Source organism: Asterias amurensis, chromosome 7 (assembly GCF_032118995.1).
Source record: "Asterias amurensis chromosome 7, ASM3211899v1".
Classification (NCBI taxonomy): domain Eukaryota; kingdom Metazoa; phylum Echinodermata; class Asteroidea; order Forcipulatida; family Asteriidae; genus Asterias; species Asterias amurensis.
In genome coordinates, this window is record NC_092654.1 from 17,664,075 (window position 1) to 17,687,341 (window position 23,267).

The 23,267-nt window shown below is 40.4% G+C and overlaps 1 protein-coding gene across 3 annotated transcripts in view; it reads right to left on the reverse strand.

Annotated features, from left to right (window-relative positions):
* Nucleotides 1-23,267, reverse strand: part of LOC139939731 (uncharacterized) — a 155,422-nt gene that overhangs the window by 6,186 nt on the left and 125,969 nt on the right. For all 3 annotated transcript variants that reach the window (XM_071935822.1, XM_071935823.1, XM_071935824.1), the window contains 3 exons: nucleotides 11,256-11,381; nucleotides 4,733-5,005; nucleotides 750-4,088 (listed from right to left, as the gene is read on the reverse strand). In XM_071935822.1, the coding sequence (XP_071791923.1) occupies nucleotides 750-4,088; nucleotides 4,733-5,005; nucleotides 11,256-11,381 (3,738 nt within the window). The remainder of the gene's footprint in view (nucleotides 1-749; nucleotides 4,089-4,732; nucleotides 5,006-11,255; nucleotides 11,382-23,267) is intronic.

Sequence of the window (23,267 nt, forward strand, 5' to 3'; positions counted from 1 at the left end):
TGACCAAAACACTGTTGAAACATTATTGAGTTGTGGTCATTGGTTGAGCGTTAAAAAATGAGTCTGGTTCAGCGGCGGGTACGTGGTTGTTCCAACCAAAATTTCATTTTTATTATCCTCATTAATTTTAGTGGTAGAGCAAAGGACTCTCAGAAAAGCAAACTTAATGACTGTACTAGCCAAGAACCCAATGGAGAGAGGACAGTCACAGAAGTTTTAGTTTCAGATAAAATGGTAGTAAAACCCCTCATTTGTAAAAAGAAACAAAATGAAGTGAGTTTTTATTTCAAATTGGCTGAGAAAAAACTTTTATCACTGATAATAAATTTTTGCTAAAACATGAAGCAAAAATAAATTTATCCTAAATCATGGATTACTTGTTTTGTGTTAGCATTGTCTGTAAAGAGACAGAATCACATTTCTACCAGTCCTTTGACCCAACTCATCTGACATCATCGCCACAATCAATCTTGGTCAGTGCCATTTTGGGAGTCAGCAAAATAAACTTCTTCATGCAATTATGATTAACATCTGGACCCGATTTCATAGAGCTGCTTCAGCAAAAAAAGTAGCTAGGCATAACAAAAGGACGCTTACCAGCATAAAGTTACCAGCCAAACTACCTTGTCATACAAGTACAATATGTGGCTGGTTTCCTGCTCATTTCTGCTAAGCAGAAAAATGTTAAGCAACATTTTTTGCTTATAAGCAGCTCTATGAAATATGGCCCTGATCGACCTTCAACTTACCAGTGGAGTTGCAGGCTTCTTTGTCGTCATCCTGATCGGACTTCCCCAGTCCACTGATCCCTCTGACTGGTTAGACTGTAAGGACTCATAAGACTGACTCTTCTTGCAGGTTGTGTCGCTCATAACTCTCTTATGGCCGTCCAAGATACCTGCCGCAGAAGCTGGTTGGTTCCTACCCAGTTGCCTGGGAGAGGAATCAAGAGTTCCGATGCGAAGAGGGCTTTGTCGGCGGGCACTTTTGATGTCAGAGTCATCAGCAGTTAGCCTTTCCCCCGACTTTGATTTGGTGGTGTCTACTTCATTGGATGCTTCCTCAGCAGTTTGAGGAGAGGTGTTTCTAAGCTGACATTGGGTTGATGTTGGGTCGTCCACGCTTGCAGACTGGATGCATTGCTCCTCCACAGATGCTTCTTGCTCTTTGAGAAGCTCCTTATCCTCCTTCGGCTCTTGAAGTTTGGCTCTGCGTGAGACAGCCGAATCTGTGGTGTCTAACCCGCTGTATCCACGAACTGGTAACTCGTCAATGTTTGTTATAGGAGGTTTGATGCTGGAGTCCTCAAAGGATTTGCGAGTGGCTGCAGAGACTACCGGAGGAAGGGTAGCTCTCATGAAAGATCCAACGCGATTGTCTTGGGATTTATTCCCAGTCTCCTTCGTCTCATCTTGAGACTCGTCCAGCACCGAATTGTCTTTCAGTACTTCAGTCTCTTCCACACTCGATTGCTTATTACCCTCATTGACCAAATTTACCAGTGGAACCTTGGGAGCAACTTTCACATCCTGAGAGCTCCTCTCCTGGTTCGATGAAAACATCGCAATCAAAGTCTCAATTCTCTCAGCACTCCCTTGCTTACATTTCATATTGTTTAAAGGCAGGATGTTTTCTTCCTGATTGCTTGAGGCACTGCTTTGGATCAACTGATCCAAGATTTTAAGTTTTTGTGAGGCAGACTTTTCTTTTGGAGCCGCCCTTGTCTCCTCTGAAGCCTTTGCGACTTGTTTGTCATTGATTTCAGGTGATTGATGTGTCCGCGTTACCTTTTTGTGCTCAACCTTAGATGCGAGCCTATCAGTTGACGATAACTTCTCTAGTTTGGTCTCCTTCGATGGAATGATTAAATCAACAGGTCTAATCGCCATATTGTCTCTGGGTATGGGAGCCTTGTTGGCATTATGACTGACATTGTTTAAATCTGGACCTGAACACTGCTTTTCAGTATCTGAATTTCTATCGGGTTGGCCATGAGCTGTTCTACTATTGCCAGTGCCTTCCGTTTTGTTCTCATTCGGCTTTTTATTAATAGCATCGGGTCGACAAACACGAGGGGACATTTTGCGAGCAACATTTCTCTGATGAACTCGGGCGGCAAGGCGATCATTGGAGGGGCTTGTCGGTGCAGATGAAGTTTGTCTATGTCTATTGATTGCCTGACTCGACAACTCTCCCGATAAGGTTTTTGGCGGTAAAGTACTACTGGGAGAAGCCGATGGATTAGCTGCAAAATGAGCTGTATCTCTCTTTAAGGAGCTACTGCTGTTTGGTTCAGAGAGATGTCTGTGAGGTTTGGGGAAAGACACATTTCGATGTCTACTTGGAGAGTTAGCCGTTCTGGCTGAATGGTCAGCTCTTTGCAGGTTAGGCCCATGACTGTTAAACAAATTGTTTGCTTGTGTGTAATTGTTTCTGGCTGAGCTTAAAGGACATGTCCCACTAGATGGTAAGTGGCCTGACTGTTTGGGCATAGCTACATTTTTAGCAACCCCTCTCGACTGTGGAGGATTTACAGCGTTATTCTGAAAAGGTTTGTTCCGATGAATGGCCAGGCTCTGAGGAGGCAATTGAGTGACTATCTGGGCAAACTTGGTGGAATCAGTATCATTTGTCGGTTGCATTACATTTGTTTGCATTGTCGGAGATTGGTTCGTGACGAAATTGTCACTACCTTCATCTCTGCCAGGTACAAGTGTGTCAAGTTTTTGAGATGAGTTGCACATCGTAGTGTTTCTCTGCACAGCGAGAGTCTGCTGGGAAGTGTCATGTAAGTTCCTACCGGTGTTGGTTTTCTGTTGCACTGTGAAGTCTCTATTTTGGAGAGATCGATAGATTCCTGCGTTTCTATCAATTCTGGGCGACTGTGGTGATTTCCCTGCATTTAATACACTACTATGGCTGTGGTTTAATTGGCTTTCTGGAATATGATGAGGTTTCTCTTGTAAACTGCAGCTATTCTGGGCCTTGAAATACTGACTAGGTGTGCTGTCCGTGGACAGGTCAGCCTGACTGTTTTGGTAGTGAACTCTCTGACTGTCCACATCCCTGGAGGGAGGTTTCTGCTGCTCTGAGTATTGATGCTTCCCTCGGTTGCCATTCTCCATTCGAGAATCTGGAAAGGGTGTTATGGAGGCCTGCCTCTCCAACATTGTCTCTATGCTTTCTGAACTTGTCATTGAACTGCTGCTCTCGCCACTTGTTCTGGCGAGAGATGGACCGGCATCATAGGAGGTCACTTGATCGGAAGACGATACTGCGATAATGTGATCCGGAGGTCGACCCGGCTGGCACCTAACAACCTTCTGTCTCGACTGCGGGGAGTGACCCTCAAGGCTTGCCTTGCGTTTCTGCTGCACGCCAGCTTTCGGCTCTAATGTCAGGCTTTCAAAACTCTTGACGCTGCTGCTGATGTCCTTGAGCTCTTGGAGAAGGCTCTGCGCGTAGTGGAAAGGCGCGTGAACGAAGGGCTTCGTGTACTGTTCTCCCAGACTAAAACCGTTCCTTCCCGCCTCTCGACATACGAGGCCACCTCCAAGCTTTCTATCTGCGACTGCGCTACCGTAGCAGTTCCTAAAAGCTAAAGCCTTAGCCGGGCTGGTGACTACACCGTTCGATAGATGCCGGCCTGGATTTCCCATCTCCGAGAGGTGTCTCTGGGAAGCTGGAGACAACATGGTGTGCTCCCATTCCAGATCTTCCAGCCCCATCATTTCCCCGGCTCCATCGCTCACATCATTCTCAGCGACATTAAAGCTGATCATGCTACTCTGATGGGTGTGTCCATTGCTCTCCGATAGCCTGCCATGTCTGTACTCTGCGTACGCTTGACAATTATGCGCATACATCATCTGCTCCCTCTGTGGCGACAGCATGTCCAGGCTGCCGTCTTGCATTGTAGGTAAGGCATACGAGCCGAAAGCGTCTACAGGGTGACCTCCGCTGGTGTTAACAGGATAGTTCGGATCTGCTGTTTGGGAGATGTTGATATGATCTGGATGGGGTATGGATGGGAAGTTACTCTGGGGTGACCTCAGCTGCACAGAACCACAGGGATGATACAGGAAAGGCTGAAAGTAGACCAACAAAAAACAACTTAGTATCTGCAATCCTACAATTTCATGTTATTGACGCAAAGAAAATGGTCCTGTAAACTTCTTGAACACAATTTGAATGCATACATATGAAAAAGAATTCCCTATTATATTAATGGGAGTCTCTTAGTCACTCTTCTGATCTTTTCAACAGCTTGTTTATTTATTTATTCATTTACAACCTTATTCTTTAAAGCTCATTTTACCATCTATCAAATAGCACAATTAGCACCAACCACAGGATATATAAAAAACCAAAAGAAACGCTCAGCTTTAGGTATTGGAGGAAACCATCGCATAAAGGGACTGAACATGCTAGGCGGGATTTGAACCCGGGTCAACATAGCTGAAAGGCAATTTCTGTAATATAGTTGTCGCCACCATTTAACCCCTTTCCGTCAACCCTCCTCGTACTCCCTTTCCTTCTCTCTGGTTAGATCAAAGTTCTCTTCAACCATTCCCTCTTTACCCCACCGCTCTCCTTTTCCTAGGATTCATAAACACTCTCCCGAAAGTCAAGTCAGCTTCAACATAACTCACATAATTTCTGTAATAAAGTTGTCACCACCTCTCCCCCCTCTCTCCCTCTACCCCTCTCCCCTCTCCCTGGTTAGACTTACGTTGGCGCCATGTCCTGGACTACCCTGGGATGGCTCACAACCAGGATGTGATGAGTCAGTCGGCAGTAGTCCCTCGCTGCTGCCCCCGACGCCGTTGCCAAGTTGTTCCGGTCGACCCCTAGTGTCAGGGATCCGGTTGCTGGGTCTGATCAGCATGGGACTGGAGTTGCTGCCGGCTGGTGGGGCTAAGCCCTGCGATTGGCTCGACGATGAGAGGGCAGGGTTGTTCAGACCGGGCGATGACAAATTAGCAAACGGGTGTTGGAAGCAACTCTGTCAAGAGAAGAAAACAAATATATTTAAAAGAAAACTATTTAGGAGAATTTGTAGAGGGAGATAGAAATCTAAAGGTTATAATCCTTTTTCAACCTTCACTAATAAAGAACTTCCTCAATCGATGATGCACTGTATTATTTGCAAACAAAATACTTTACTGATATTCTTTAAAAGATAAAAAGGGGAGAAATGTGTCAAGAAATGATTATCACAAACATCAGCTGTGAGTGTTGTTAGCAGTACCACTTCATCAAACAAAGCTTTAGTATAATCAGTACTTTCTTGAGTTAAGTGAAAATAAAAATCACAGGCAAATCACTCAGGTGGGATTTGAACCCACAACTTTCCGCTGCTAGAGCAGATGTCTTACCACTAGACCACTGAGCTAGCCCCGTGACTAGAGGCAGTTTGAATCCTACAATATGTTTTAGCAGCAAGCACCACAAAAATTTGATAAAAGTGTTCAAATGCTATTGCCACCACTACATTTGTTTTAAAGGCGGTGGACACTTTTGGTAATTGTCAAAGACTAGCCCTCACAGTTGGTGTATCTTAACATACGCATAAAATAACAAACCTGTGAAAATTTGAGCTCAATCGGTCATCGAATAATAATGAAAGAAAAAAACGCCCTAGTCACACGAATTTGTGTGCGTTTAGATGGTTGATTTTGAGACCTCACGTTCTAAATCTGAGGTATCAAAATTAAATTTGTGGAAAATTACTTCTTTCTCGAAAACTATGGCACTTCAGATGGAGCCGTTTCTCACAGTGTTTTATACCATCAACTTCTCCCCATTACTCACCAAGAAAGGTTTTATGCCAATAATTATTTTGAGTAATTACCAATAGTGTCCACTGCCTTTAAACATACACATTTCTCAGGAGGATAATTAGTGGTGAACTTGATAAACTAACCAATTTTGAGGGGAATAACCAACAATCCTGTACTTTTTGTGATGCAGTGCACAGTTACTGAAGTAGGACTCGACTACAAGATGAAAGCTTCTTGATAAACAGCTGCACTTTAACACTAGTTCATAGCGTGCCAGAACAGCATGGATGCCTTAAACAGCATGGATGCATGTCTAGTTGTGTAAATAAAGCGTAAATTCAATATGGAAGCTCAGTTGGGGAAACTGCCAATCTGGATAAGGGATGCCAATTTACACACCAGCGATAACGGAAAAATGCAGTCATCGAGCCTGTTATTATATAGAGGGGCGATAGGACGGGAGGATTTCACACAGGGAGAAAAAAGAAAAAGGATTAAAAACTATTTGAGTCGTAGCTCATCACCAAGTCCCCTCCCCCTACTTGGACGTCACCACAGTGTATGGCTATAGCTTGTCGTGACGTAGGTTGTTGGACCGAATGGGTGGATTTTACTCGGTGAGAATAAAAAGAAGGATTAAAAAGGTGTAACTATACGAGTCGTAGTTCATCATTGACTTCCCCGTTACTTGCTCCATGGAGCTCCATGCTTGGACGTCATCACAGGGAAGCGTGGGGGGGGGGGGGGGGGGGTTGACAGTAAAAGGTGATAAGGCAATGAATGGTTCTAGCTCGTAGTGACATCGAGTAGTCATCATGGTGGTTTATAAAGAAGGCAGAACTACTTGAAGGGGTGTCAGGATGTGTACGGGTGACGCCAGGAGCTTTGGAACTCTTAAATTATCTGAGATATGAGATCATACATGTAGCTTTTGATGATACACAGAGAGAGCAGACCTGTAAATAGCCAATTAAGGAGCTTTTTTTTCTTTCTTCTTCTTCTTCTTCACTACAGGAAGATGAAAGAGGCAATCAGGGAAGGCTAAGGGGAGTCAATGGGGTTTGCAGTTACAGTCTTTTGACCAACCCCGGGCTTCTAAAGTATCTGCGATGACATTTCAGATTACTTGGGGAAATTTAAGAAAACAAGTTGGAGCAGGGGAAAATTGCTCGTGAGAAGCCGGAGGCGTGTGCTATGATGACAGGTCACCATTGAGGCATGATATGAAACACTGGAAAATGTTTCAAGTTGTGCTGGGGGCCAGGGGAGTACAGCTGGGATACAGCCAGGATGAAATCATCTGTTGAACCCACGCCAATTTTTGAGTTGTTGTTTTTACTTGTTTGTTTGTTGTTTTTTATTTTGTATGTTTACTCATTTGGCAGTTTTTTTTTTCGTCGTCGTTTTTTGCTGGTTCCTCAGTGTATCACAGTGTGTGTGTATGTGTGTGACTGGAATTCCAGACAAAAGACCGTTTAATTGTTTAAATAATGGTGTTGTCTTGAAGGATTGTCACTGATTGTGTTTTGTAACAAAGTCACGAGCGACACATTTAGTGCATGCAGGAAAAAAATAATTGATTTGTTTGTTATAGCCATGGCAACGAAGTTAATCAGATTGTTGAAAAGCAGTAGTCCCGTCCCGACATAGCAATCATTTCTCATTTAAAATCAGTTTTGTAATCATAGTCCTGTTTATAGCAGGAAGGGAAATTTGTCCACAGTTGTACTGGGGAAATTTGTATGACCTCTGTTGCTTTTGCCAATAAAGTTTAGTACACGTTTGGTATTTACTCAAAATATATTAGCATAAAGACTTACTTGGTGAGCAATGGAGAGCTGTATAAAAACATTGTGGAGACATAATCTTTTAGAAAGAGGTAATTTCTCACTAAAACATTTGTATTCTCCGGCATCTGAAAGCACACAAATTGTGCAACAACAGTGTTTTTTCTGTCATTATTTTTCTTGGCACTTTGATGACCAAATGAACCAAAATGTTCACAGGTGTGTTATTTTATGCATATGTTGGAATACACCAAGTGAGAATACTGGTCTTTGACAATTACCAAAATGTGTCCAAAGAATTTAAGGATGCGACTTTGAAGAAGCAGCAGAATTAAGACACCATGAAGAGGGTGAAGAGGGCGTGTTACCGAATGACTCAATGCCACAAGGAACAATAACCAAGAAGCTATGATCCTCACAAGGTTGCTATCTTAATGAAGAAAGGATGGGAAGGGTACGATGGGTGTAACGTGGTGGACAAACATTGTCTGGATAAAATCATGGAAGGGGGGTGTGTTTAGGACCTCAGACAGGATACAGAGAACAGCGTTTTAGTCCTTCATCGCTAATTCCATTACTATGTCGTCATATCTAGCAACACAAACTCTTGTGACATAACTTCTGCTCAATAACAAACATGGTGAGAAGCCTTACTTCAACTCAAAAACCACCCTGTGCCTTTGGTTGAGGGCACTGTGGACACTATTGGTAATTACTCACAGAAATTGTTGGCATAAAAACTTACTTTGTAACGAGCAATGGAGAGTCGTTGATAGTATAAATAAACCATTGTGAGTAATGGCTCCCTCTGAAGTAACATAGTTTTTGAGAAAGAGGTAATTTCTCAGTCAAATAATAGAAGACTTCAGACCTGAGGCCTTTTATTAGGCATCTGAAAGCATAATAACTTCGATGACCAAATGAGCCCAAACTTTCACAGGCTTGTTAATTTATGCTTATGTTGGGATACACCAAGTGAAAATATTGGTCTTTGTCGATTACCAAACGTGTCCAGTGCTGTCTGTGTCTCTTTTCTCCCTCCCAAACCTACTCCACAGTACTAAGATAAAAGATTGGTGAGCCTGTTCCAGTGATAAGCATTTGCTGTTGGCACCCTGCGGTGTCAGACAATTTCCTGAGGAGGGTTTTGGAGGGTTTGGGACAATTAGGGTAAGAGTCAAGTGTGCTTTTGATTAATTGTTTTTTTTTTTAACGTCCTATCCAAAGTCCCTGGGCATGGTCAGAGAATAAGAGGTACAAGTAGATAATGTGCTGGATTCAACATACAGAAAGGTCCACATCTGATTCATGAAATATAATTAGGCCAAAAAAACAAAGGGATGGGTTTTAATGTGAAAGCCTGCTTTTGTATTTTTAAAGTTTGCAACTGACTTGAGCAAGATTTCTGCCTCAAACCATCTTCAGGAGTGTGTTTCATGTGATTTTAAAAAAAGGGAGGCTTAAATTTTAACTAAAGGCACTGGACACTTTTGGCAATACACAATGTACATCCTTACAATTTTGCAAACACATCAAAACGACACTTGTTAATAATGTTTAGAGAAAAATTATCATGTTTGATTAATATGAACATATCCAAAATACTTTTGACTACACAATTCTGAGGCATTTTTTTGTCCATTGTTAAAATGCATGATTTTGCTCGCTTAACATGGTAAACCAATGTGCTGGGGATGATTCAAATATGCATTAGACATTTAGGGTCCATTGTACCCGCCTTTACAAAATTTGTATTGTCATGCTTCATACTCCCTGTTGGAGAGCATTCTAGAACAAAACAGCAAGTCATAACTTGGTCATTGTCGATAACAATGTCGCGCCACACTAACGCCGTCACGTCAATCTTCATTAGAGGCACAATCCTTGGTCTGTTCACCCCCTAAAAAAGTGAGGCTTACAGAAGGATTTCATGATCCAACATGGAGAAGCTGAAAAACTAGGTTTGGTTAATAGCGAAAAGCCATCTTAAGAAGACAATGTGGATGACATTGATGCCGCAGACAACAACAAGTCCTTTCGAATCTTCATAAGCCAGAGAACCCCTACTCTCAATCATGGAAGGACGTCAAATTATCTGAAGAACACAGGCGATCACTGCAAGGCGATTCTCAAAAGGACAGAAAGCATTTTGGGAAATATGAGAAAGTAAATATGAACAGGGCTGTATGATTCGTTTTTTGAAGAAGCAAGGGCACCAAGGCATTTTCTCCTCTGGTCAAGGGCATCCTATTAGGAAACTGTAAGTTTCTACTGGAGCATTTTAAGGGCACCAGGGCAACAACCAGGGGGCGTCGATGCAATGCCTTCTTTGCCTCCGTGAAGTATCAGGACTGCATAAACATACTTGCAATTATAAAACTGGAAAAACATTACTTCAACATTTGCAAGCCCATCCTCATTAAAATGTAAAAACAAAAACAAAATCTAAAAACACAGAGAATGTAAACATTCCTGGTGATTCATGACGAATCCTTCGTCGAAGCCAAGGGAAGACAACATTTTGCAACTAATGAAAACTGACTGTTACTTCCACAGATTTCTGGATATAGAATTCCGCCATTGTTGCAGGAATACTTATTAATTCTGTAACATTAGATCCATTCAGCGTGGTGGGGGAAGTGAAACCATGTGAAGTGCAGCAGATAAGATTGGAAGACGGCCATGATTAGCAATGAGAAGGAAACGGGTTCATCATCGCTCTGATGAACTGTCAGCTCAATGTAATACTGACATTTGGGAATTTTTCTTAAATAAAGGTTGTATTCACCGGCGGTAATTAACTCTCCCTCCTACGATCCTTTCCGACGTTCTTTGCCAAAGCATCATCGTTGATCTGGCTTGATTGGCAGCTGACTTGAAGACCAATAACCCACTCCCATCTCATGGTGATGTGTCGTCTGTCAGATCGTTTCCATTTTACAGGCCTGAAATCTCATCTTTGAGAGGGTTAGGCCTTTTTTATTTGTCAGAGGGCACTTACATTGGAAGATCTTAAAAGTTTGCTTGGGGAACTTTAGAAAGCACAACCGGGCCAAGACCTGGGCAACAGAGGTCATGACCTCTGGCATGTCTTTTACTTCCATTGAATTTCAAGCCTGATATTAAGAAAAATGCTGGAGATGAAGTCAATTTATTAGGCTTTTCGGGATGACCTGAAGGAATTAAGTCTCATAAAATTACGACTTTTGATCTTTTACATGCCACCATACTCAGTTAGTCACCCTTGCACAATTAACTGGTTTATCACTGATTTCGCTGATTATTTTGAGTCCAGTTTAATTGACCTGAACCAGTATTAAACAACAGAGACTTTGTGAGTTATTGCAGACCCTAGACAGCTCCATGCTGTATTCCCCATGCCCCTATTTGTGTATAAGTAACTACATCTAGTTAACTTGCTGGTACATGCTCTCTTCGGAAGAGTTTTGGCTCTGAAAAGAGCAGGTGTGGTCTTAGTATTTCAAGCGCTGCTCGTTTTTTTTTCCCTCCTTAAGACGGGCAGAGTATACTGTTCAAAACCTTCATACCACGCCAGAGCCAACGTTTTAAGAGCCAACACTCATCGCAATGATTGTACCTGCCGCAAGTTAACTAGTTGTAACTACTTGTTACTTTTAACACAATGCAAAGCTTCAACCATCATCATACTGTACACTTGACTTACCTGTAGAGGTGTAAGGGCAGGTCCACAGCACTGTCTCTCCCGCTCAAACAGAAACTTGAGGTTACGATTCTGCTGTTCTAACTCACGGACTCGCCGATGGAGTTTCATGCATTCCTCCTTAAGATCCTGCACCAATCAAAGAAACACAACAAGAAAAGATGTAATGCATGTGTTGTACAGAACTTATTGTGAGTCTTGGCTCGAGATGAGTCTTGGCTCGATATGTCAGTAAGTATCGACAGTGGATTGTGTTTCTGATTGTAGTAACTCGCAGCATGCCATCTTATAACATGTTTCAACAAACTTGACCAACTGTGATCTTAGGAATCCTGCAGCACTCGGGGGAGATTTTTTTCTCCAAGCCTTTCCAAGAGAATTAATCAGCACACTACCGCAGAAATAAATTATCCTGTTGAGGTTTTTTACTTTTAAAAATAATTGTTTATGCAATCGCATGCTGATTGATTCAATAGAAAAGGCTAGGGAAGAAACAAAGCAAAAAAATCAACCCATTCCATAAAGTTTCAAAAGACAGTACCGAAAGCTGCTATAATCTGTTAAATTGTGCCGTAAGAAGGTGCACTACTACAAACTACTACCAAGCGTATACACACAATCCACTATCAATCGCCCAAGAAGACTGTAAGAAGACACACCAATACAAGATACTGCAAGCCTAGTACATACAATCCACTATCAATCACCCACCGTCTTCCAAGACTACCTGTATGATTGACTAGAAACGAGACTGTGTCCTCTTGCAGGTTGATCCAACATCCTGGGACTATGTTACACAAGATTGAAGTGGTGAAGTTTTATAACTGCAATTACTTATACAGTAATGACATAAGATAATGATGTCCTCTATATGCAGATGCTACCCCTTCATGACTTATATTGTCGTTGTTGAGAAACCATCCATACCAATGATCCTGAAGATCTGTTCAGCTTGCATTGCTGCTGTTGTTTTCTCTACAGTTTAAGTGTCACATTTCGGTCGTCCTCATACTCATAAGTGGCCAGTGTCATCACCTAATGCACCGTTTACATAGATTTCCACTGTGACCTACAACAAAGATTACTCAACCCAACAAAAATCAAACCTAAACGATACATTTGACCTCCAGTTAAGCTTATTAGCTAGCTGAGGGATTACAGAGTCACTATTTGATGGAGACGGGCAATGAAGACGCTTGCGGGCTCTTCAAAGGAATGATCCCAACATGAGACGAGTGAACAACAATGAGAGAAGTTAAAATAGCTTCAACCCCCAACAATGCCCAAGGCTTTTCAACAGACGAAGATGTATGGGAACAAAGTCTTGTGTCAGAGCACAGACAAAGAATTTGGCAAAACATCTTTGGCCAAATAGATGTGTTTTTTTTTGCATCTGGTTATTTTTAACCCTTAATCTGACGTGTATTAAGTACTGACTACTGAGTACTTTCCAGAGTCTGTGAACAAAATTCAAAAGCGAATCACTTGAGTGGGGTTCGAACCCATGACCACTGCATTGCTAGAGCAGATGTCGTACCACAAGACCACTGAGCTAGCCCGATGGCTAAAGCAGTTTGAATCAAAAGCAGCGGGTACCGCAACGATTCAATTGTTCATTTCTACATTGGGGATAAAGAATAAAACCTTTTGGCAGCTACTTTTTTTTGGGGGGGGGGGGGTCAAAGAGTGGAGGGGGGTTCTGTCAGCATAAAACAAAAGTGTACTTTTTTTGAGATTGATCAGAGTATTCTTTAACATCAAAAGAAATGTAATCTTTTACGTGAATCAGAACTATCTCTCTCTATAAAGAAGCAAACAAAACAATAATAACGGAAAAAGAACAATGGTGTGGTACCTTTAAGAACAACAGTACATTTTTTTTTTTTTTTGGGCTTGTAGCAAATTTTGAGGCGTTACCAAATCTATGCATGTAAACATGCTAGACAAACTTGTAGGCTTTACCAGCTCAAGAAGAATTGGGTCACTAGTATACATGTCTAATTGGATTATCCAATCATTAAGGAGGTAGATTGTGGATCAATGCAAGGCAGACAAGACCCTCGTAAATATCCGCTTGAACATTTGGTCAGAGTCTATTTTCTCTTCTCCTAATTCTAGAGACGGTCTACCACATGGTTGTGGCTAGCATCATTGAGGGATTAGTGCTATGTCCTCCCTTGGCACCTGTTTATGTTCCTACAGTACGTCATTCTGTGGTTTGACTGAACAAGATTCTACTCGCTAGAAAACAAGGGTATTCTAGGTTAGCCACAAAATGAGAAAACAATAATGTCCAATTCGATTGACTTGATAAAAAACAGCCTTTGAGAAAGACTCTGCTAAAAAATTGGTCAGGTCAATATTGATTTTTGGCAAAAATTGGTTGCTTTACAAAAGGAGCAAATTCTACTGAAGGGTGAGTAAATCCACCTACACCCTAACCCTAACCATAACCCTAAACCTAATCCTAACCATAACCTTAACCCCAATCCTAATCTTAAACCTAATCCTAACCATAACATGTAAAAAGCTTCTCAAATAGTTATTCCTATCCAAAGCAAAGATTTCATTGTTAACTCCTTCAATTTAAATTTGACAGTACTCCAAACAATTCCTTTAATGGGTTAAAAATAAATTTGAACAACTTATTTTTTTTACAGGAAAACCTGGAGTGAATAAAAATACTGGCCAATCATCCATCAAATCGTAACAATAAACATGTCGATTTTTACATCTAATAAACATGTCTTTATAAAGACTGCACCTGTGATTGGTCAATAAAGTGTGCACATCTCAATAAAGCTTCGGGCTTACATGGGCGACGTATAAATTGTACATCTATTCTTGTACGTCATCTGTTGTCAGTAGTTGTTGGTAAGAAATTTTGGAGCGGGGGAAACAAAACCCTATAAAAAGCTTTCTCAGAAGCTTCAAATACAGAGAATGAGTTTTTCTTGCATGAATGTGCCACCAACCAGAAGACAAAAAGTAAACAACAAATTTCCTGCGTTTATGATTCAGTGGAGATCCAAGGCGCCCTAGTGAGATACTAAAGTACAGATGATTAATCAAAGACCGGAGTGATGGCCCCTGCCGAGTCGATCAGGACCAGAAGGGCGCAACAGAAGACCTCAAGCTAGGACCTCCTGGTGGTCAAGTTATTAACATCAACTTTGGATACTAATGTAATAATGTCACATAGAAATGAACGAGGCAATAAAGCTCCTGACTATAGCACGACACCTCAAACAAAACATGTATTCCAGTCCACACAAAGTTCTACAGTCAACATTCCTTCAAATGTACTTCAAACTGTGGAACTCTCTTCCAAACAATGTCAAAGACTGTTCCACGCTAGAAATTTTTTAATCTAAACTTGAAACCCATCTTTTTAATCACAGAAGTGCCTAGAGACTTTATTTGTAGTTTGCTCTTTAAAGAACTGCTTTTTGATGTTATTGTTATTATTATTTTAATTATTATTAAAGATAGACATTGAGCCAGTAACTTCCCCTATAATACATTTGCCTGAAATGCTATAGCTTTTTGTTAGAATAAGTTGTTGATCTTGCGAGTATAAAGTCTCATCTTTTGAAGCAGTGATTTTTGTTTTCTCCCCAACTATTTTTCTTGTGATTGCCTGTGTGATTTCTTGATATATAATTGGTCACACAAACTGTGGACACTTGTCTTTACCAATATTATTAAATTCTGCTTGATTTAAAAAGTTGTAATCTGAAAGACCCATGTTACTGCAACTACAAAGCTTAATTAATACCTACTTGTACAATAGCAACAGTTAAAAACTGTTTTTACAAGCAGTAGTGCAAAGCACCTAGTCTTGTTGCAAGACCTTTTCAGTTTGACTTGTCACAATTTTTCCTCAAAGAGAACGCTATCATCCACGAACCACTCTTGTCTGTAAGTATGAACCAAGACTACAAAGCACCACACCGGCCATGAAAGAAAATGACACACAACCGTATACATGTATGCCAAACATCAATTTGCAGTCATTCCTTTTCAAATTATTATAATAAATTTTCATCCCTGGATATTTGGGGTTGTAATAATTCTCAAATCTAAGGGTAAATCAGAACCTATGGATATTACTTCATCAAAAATTCATAAACTGATTCTCCCTGAGGGTTATATCAGCAGGGCACTGAGTGCACAATTTATTTTAATCTCTGTATTAATAATCAGGCTTCATAAAACAATATTGTGTTTCTCAAGAGATTTGAAGGGTTGATTGATTGATATAAATTTTAGTTTTATTATTATTTATTATTATATAAATTAGTGCTGCCATCGTTACAGATTGCAGTATGAAAATTTGTACTGAATTAAAAACCAATTTCATACATCACTTGGACGTTAGTCAGATCTCATGAGAGTATTTGATGCTCTTCCAGGCAAGCATTCTTGATTCATATCAAACTGATATGGCGCCAGATTATAATCTGCCACAAATCATGTAGATGGGTGAAAAGGGGCAAAAACAAAAACCTGACCATATTTAACAACGCAATAAAACTTAAAGTGAAACAATAACTTGAAAAGAAACCAAATTGTTCTCACCTGGGCCGTTTCCTTCAAGAAAGTCCCAAGACACATAGCAAAATAGTATAGATAATACAGAACCACTGCCGACTGCTCCATCATCAGTATTAGTGTCTCACACTTATAAAGGGAAATCCTTCAAGCAAAACTCACACTTAATCACTGCCCTACACTTGGCAAGTCTCACCGCGCTGACGGGAGCCAAACAATGTTCAAGTTTGCAGCTTTCTCCAAAAGACAATCAGAGCATACTGATCGAAACGTCGAGTTAAAACCACTGGTTCTTTTCAGAAACACCCCCAACTCATTTAGAGATAGTCATTACATGGTGTTACCGCATACCTTTCTACAGTATCCAACTTGTTGTTGGTCCAAGCAGGAGGTCGCAATTCCCCGTTGTCGTGTTCCTGTGTCATTAGGTAAACTTTCCAAGTTTGGAGTGCTGCTTTTGCGACTGAGAAGAAAACACTTGTGTTCGCATCGTCAAAAGTCTTGATGAATGGGAGAGACTGGGTTGGGGTAATCGGTCAGTGGGCAGCTGTTTTATCAGACAAGCAGCGCAATCTTTTTGTCTCAGTCATAATCCCAATGTAGGGAAACTAATTACGACTGTTGTTTTGCAAACGTAATTAGTCACTTTAACCTCAGCTTAATGCGAGGCAATTTTAACTGAGCCAAAATGATTGGAAAGACAACAAACTAAAGTGAAAGTTTTTTTGGAATCACTGATTAAAACAATGCTTTTAATCGACTTACATGTAAGTATAGCTTTTCTGGAATCCTAAGTCTAACGCTTATTTGAATATTTGGATCCCTTATAGTGCGCAATATTGTTTGCTCCACAAGTTCAAAACGATGTGCATAGGCCTAGAGTGGTCCAAAAAATGTTCGGGTATGTGCAAGATTTGCACGGTCAGTTCAGGTTGCAATGTTTTTTTCAAACTGCTACTTGTTAACGCTTAATTCAGGGTCTTGAGTCAAAGGAGCTTGCTGTTCTTGCTTTAAGGTGTTTCACAGAATCTCAACCGGTTCCTCTTCCAACCAGATATTCTCAAAAGATCACATCACAAACCGTTCAAACACAAGACTTCAAGACCAGCCGTCTTCACACAACGCAAGATCGTGCAATAATGGGCCATCTATAGGATTTGAGGTATACAATGGTGCATCTATCACTACCTTTGCCTACACTAACCTCACAGTCATTTTTAACAATCATTTCCTAAGTTCCGCTGTGGGGAATACTTTCTAACGAGACCAACCTCTTGAGACAACGGGAGTCGTGCTTCAACCTGAACTAGCTTCTTGGAGAATCACACAAGACTGTTAAAATCTCATCCAACTATTAAGCAAGTTTTTATTACACAAACTTCCTTAGTTATAAACCCATTAAGAAACTACACATCAGGTCAAGCATTTCAAGCAAGATTTTTCAAGGTAATTTTGTGTCAAAAACCGTGATCCTTGACTCTGCAGAGTGTCCAGGGGTTCAGTGATTGATCAGAGACTTTCAGGGGACACAAAAATTATTCCGAGGGGACACATATCTGATGTAGGATAAACAGTTTATTAAAGGACTTGACCTAGGATGGATCAAACTGCACCTGTGTCACTCACATCTTTAACCAAGCCTAGTCTTCTTCAGAAACAAAACAGCAACCCAGTATGCCAAAGAGGCCATGGCATACATTGCCCTTGGCCTTGGTGGCCTTGGTGCCCTTTCAAATGTGTCCTGTTGAATTCTTTAATGGAAGTGCCCTTTGCAAAATGAACATGGCTTTGCCCTATCAAAAATGAAATTTCAGGCCTGAATCAGAAAGGCATTTATTCTTAGTAGACTGTTGACTCAAAAAATGTAGGATACAAGTGAGCAAAGTATTGCTTCACAATAATCCAGGCTTAGAACTACATGCCAAATTTTCAATAACAACAAAACGCATGACAAAAGACAGGTCTAAAAAGTGAAGAGTGAACATAGAATCAAGAGCTATATTTTTTTCTAGATTATCTTTACAGAGGCATCAGAATACACTGCTTACTTAAGTTATACATGTAAACATTTTGTTGTTGTTAATACTGCAGGCTTACAGTACCGAAGTATCTTTCTTGATAAGCAAGATTCTCCTGCAAATATGGTTGAGTGCAAGTCCATAAAAAAAAAACCACCAACAACAACAATAACAACAACAACAACATCACCAAAGCATGGATCAGAGCATTCTCTCGATTAATCACATGTAATATAAATTTGATTGCTATAAATGTTGTCATACTCAGAGAAACTTAGCTGTCTCAAGTAATATCTATAGGTCCATTTCCTGTGTACGATAATAAATCAATCATTCGTATGACAAGGAAATGAGACATGGGTCCCCCTGGAAGCCTTACGGATGGAAGATGACAAACCCCCAAGGGGGAGAGGGTAAGAAATAATGCACCCCTGCTTGCTATCCAATTGACCCTGGACCTGGCCGTAAGAGAGCCCCCCTGGCACTGCTCACACACCCTCTGGCAATGTCCTTAACTCATCACTTTGGATGTCAGAAGAAATCATCCAACCATCCAACACAAAACAAGGGACTCTCGTGTCGTCTTGGGACCCCCGGAAGACCCCAACTCCGGAATCCGAACTCGACTTTTAATTACAACCAAGCTCCCACATGGATTATCGGACCAAATTGTTTTTAATAATAGAAACATCTTCATTGGTGATAACAGACCGCCTCTACTTCAATATTCTGACTTGACGTACTTTCCTATAGTCAGGCAATTGATTGCCAGGTGGGTTTTAATGTTATATTAATATGGAAAGGTCCTCTTTGCAACTGGATGGCACCATTCAATGTCATTTGTTAGCTACTTTTAGCCTCAATGTGCGAACTCGATTTTCAGCGACAACTGGGCAATCCCCGGCAGAGCCATTCAACTGAGACAGAGTTGATTTTAGGTTCGACACGAGATACTTCTCAAATTAGCTCCAAAAAAAAAATGAGCTTGAACTAGAAGCCGGGATGTGTGAAAATGTTGCTGATTATCTTTTGATGTTTTCCTGTGGGATTGTTTTTCGTCATTCATCTGTGCGTATGTATGTCAAATTTAATGCAGGTTAACCCATTAGATACGCACATACATGTATCACTTACATATATTGATCAAGCAGACAATTTGCCAAACACACATTTTGTTTGGTAAAGTGGTTTTTTTAATGAATGAAACAAAACTGTGTGCATGCTTTTCTGGGTCAAAGCATTGACGCTTTTCTAGGCCAAACCTTTCAATCAATGTAAGGCATGAACAATCTATTGTACTATTTAGAGGAAGGAAACCTAGCAATTGTATCATTTTTTTGTTTAACTCTTCTTTAGCAGTAATAAAAAACAACAATGTAAAAGAAAAAGAGCAAATCAGCTGGTTATCCGAAAAGTTAAATGTCCTATTTTTGTCCAGTCAAAATCAAAATCATTATCATTTTCTTGAGTCCATGTACGGCTTGACCAATCTATTGCACTACCAATAGTAAAGGAAACCTACATGTACATAGCACACCAAACTGTGCAGCATGTTTTAAAAACTCTTCTTTTTTTATGGGGGGGGGGGCAGTAAAAGAAAACGCAAACGAAAAAGAGTGAATCAGCAGGTAATCTGGAGAGTTGAATGTCTGATCTATAAATGTTTTTCTCAATGCTCATGCATATCTCCTAAAACTAACATGAAAAGCAGACATTTAAAAAGGCATATTTCAGGTCTCCATCCAGGTACATCGAGACTGGACCACGATTGGCTAGACTGGTAAAAAGGTCATAGGAGAAGGATCAACTCTGCCTGTCTAAAAAAGCTTACCTCCTCCGGCAAACTCACTAAAAAACCAGACAATACTCAAAAACAATTCAAAGAAAAAATAGGCCTCTCGTCATCGTTGCCATGGAATTTTGGCTGTCATTCCGAAACTTGTAGATCTCGCTTAGTGGTTTCCGCATCTAAACGATGAAGCCAGACTTCTGTAACGAATCACATTCATGCGTGTCCACATTTACGGCTGACAGAGAGAGAGCCAAAAATTGTAAGTACGTCATGTCTGATTTGATGTCTAGCCGAACATGGCACGTGATTTAACAAACTACAAGACTCACATGTAGATCTTCCTGCTTAATCTTCCTTGATCTGCAGAAATCTCATCAAGATCCATCTGTCTTGACATTTTTCTCAATTTCCTTAATTGTCTTCTTCGCTGTTTTCTGTCATCCATCCACCATCATGCCTCAGGCGCAACTTACACAAGACTTCAGAATACTGATTCCAGAAAGTACTAGAAAGTTCACATAATTTATCTCAAGCAAAAAACTTGAAAGAAGTCACCTTGTCAAGTTTTCACCTGACTTCTTTGGGGAAAACTTTCAGTATTTATCTCAAGTTTTCACGGAACAATTTAGTAAATAGTTTTAGTACTCATCTCTACTTTTTACAGAACAATTTAGAGAAAATTTTCAGTTTTCATCAGAACAATTTTAATGCAAACTTTCAGTTTTCATCTCAATTAACTGTTAGAAGCAAAAGGGAAACTTGCTGTTTGCTTGCACTTTTATTACTTCGATCTCAAAGACCAAACTAAGTCAAAGCATTGGCATGGTGATCTGTTTCCGATGACGTCTGTTTTATCCAAAAGGCAGATGAGCAACATACCATGTCTTTCACAGTAAATGTCAATTCTATATATTTCTTACGGACATCAAACGGGGCAATTTACAGGAAAATTCACGTTGAATCTTCACATAGGACAAGAAAGGTGTCTCTTGTAAGGTCAAATAAAAGAGTTCCTTTTGCAGTTGATTGAATCTAATTGCCCGTAAAAAATGCCTTATGTACAAGCAGTTAATACATCCTTTGCAGGGATGGTGCACTTTTTGTTTAGAGAGAGCAAGTTCAAACTGTCTTGTTGGCAAGAAGCCACAACACTTGGCTGTTTCACTCAGGTGTGCCTTTTCTTCTCTCAGGAGAAGACATGGAAAGGTTGTGAGAATTGGTCATGTTTTTATTTACAATGAAAGACTAGAACTTTTCTGCCTTGAAAAAAAAATACAGCACTACTGCAGGTTTTATCTCAATACATGTAAGTCTGAAACATGTACAGATGTTATAAGTATCAGCTTACAAATTACCATTAAAAATAATCTGTTGTTTCCAAACTGGTTTGTGCCTTAAAACCAAATTGAGTATCTCCATTTTTAATGCTGTTTTCAAAGAACTAAAACAATAACAACCCAACTCGTGAGCATGTGTTCTATTACTGTGAGTCACTCATGCCAACTCCTAATCTCACTAAAGATAGAAGAGTTTCCAACCTTCAACAGGTGTGGCATTTCAGTTTAGTGAAAGAGGAATAAATAAATTTACCCTAGAATCTCCAGTTATGATTAATAGCACTGTGTGTCTACTGAGAGTGACGAAAATAACCCAGGCAGTGTTCTCTGTGTAACTTATCTTTGAAATTCCTAAGGGGAAAAAAGTACCTTTTGTATAAGTAGGATTTGAAACTTTGCATGGTGGAAATATGATATAGAAAGGTTTGTGGTAACACCATGTAATGACTATCTCTAATGAGTTGGGGTGGTTCTGAAAAGAACCATTGGTTTCAACTCGTCGTTTTGATCAGTATGCTCTGATCGTCTTCTGGAGAAAGCTAGATAGTCATTACATGGTGTTACCGCAAACCTTTCTATATCTTTTGTATGTACTCAAAAATTGTCATAAATTGTACAAGTACGACCATGATATACATGAGAGGGCATTAACACTCAAGAAGTAGTATTGACTTTGGGATGTACCAAGGCAACACAAATCAGCAAGATACACTTTGTTTGGTCAGAAAGACATTTTTTTTTTTTTTTTTTTTTTTTTAAAACACATAATTTCGAAAAAGCTATAAAAGCATTCCACATGTTGGTTTAAAATGCAAAAAGAACAAAAATCGGGCTGTGAAGGGAACAGGCCTTAACCACAAGCTTACCACTGATTATTTTGTTCAAGGATACCTTACTTTGTTATAATCAATATCTTGAATGCAATAACAGCCATCATATGAGCTGTGTGGGTTGATTCTTTTTACCTTGAGTCGCATCTTTAAAACATCACCTTCCAGGGGTATAGCGCAACAATTCACAGCCAAAGCATGATCAGAACGCAGATAGCCCGAGCAATCGGCTCTCCAAGACACAACACTTTCATCCAACAAGAGATCTTAACATGGTCTTAACTTAATCGGAACAAGAATCCAAAAGAATCCCCCATCCACACCTGCTTGAAATTTACCCCTCACTGAAGACCAGACGGTAAGATGGCACACCTAGTAAATACTTCCCCAATCTTCACCGTACAAAGCCTCAATATCCAGTAGCAAGGTTGTGGTTTGTCTTACATCCCTGTAGCAGGCAGATAGAGGAAGAGTATTAGTGGGAATCTGCGGTTACCCTCTCACCAGGATTCAGGATTCTAGACTGATATGGCAATTGATGGGTTGTACCTAAGCCACGTCTGTATCTGTTATTGCCTTGAAGAAGACCCTGCCCAGGTGGTGCATCTTAAGATGGGACAACGTCTTCACAACAAATTTTCCTCCCAAGTGCAGAATACAAATGACATCCAGTGAAAGACAATACTGGAACTGGTCAATGCATTCGCAAATGGTAGGCACATGAACCTCTAAAAATTTAAATTGTTCTGCAAGCAACAATCAACAGGTAACTATCTGAAAAGGAGGTGGGTGTTTTAAAGGTAGGGACATAATATTCATTTTTGTCCAAGGTACCCAAAAAGTGACACGTGAAAGTTTATAAAAACCAGTAAGATGACTGCATTTACATTTCGTTGACAAAAACGAATCCTACCTTTAAACTTGAAACCAACGTGGATATAAAGTAAGAGTTGTTTAATCAGGTGGGGTTAACTCTCAAGGTCTTTTCGATAATCTTAAAACCTGCTGCGGTTTACGAATTTGGGTTCAATTACAGGATGAAAAGGTTCTTAGACTCGTCTGGGTGATAAACCGGTGCAGTAACACTCTGGCACCATGCCAATCCCCCACCAATTACCAAGTAATGTGGCACAAAGCACATATAACAACAATGATCGCTCATCTTCTATTTTAACTTTCATATAGCTTTGTTTTAAGCTCAGTAAAAAGAGGTTCATCAATTTGAATTAACCTCCAGAGGTCAGGGGATGTCCCAGCTGTGTCAAATTCGTTGGCATTGTTCAGTCGTGACGCAGTCGAAACTGGCGTCTTAACGTGGTGCCAGCTAGTCTTAACTTTGTGACTCAGTGTGTTTTCCCAATAGGGTCAGATAGTTGGTTTTCATTTACCCCCCCCCCCCTTACTGACCAAACAAAATATCTGTGGTCCACCCCCCTTCTCCTCGCTGCCCCCTTTTTCTGTTTGCCCCCCCTTTTCTGTTTACC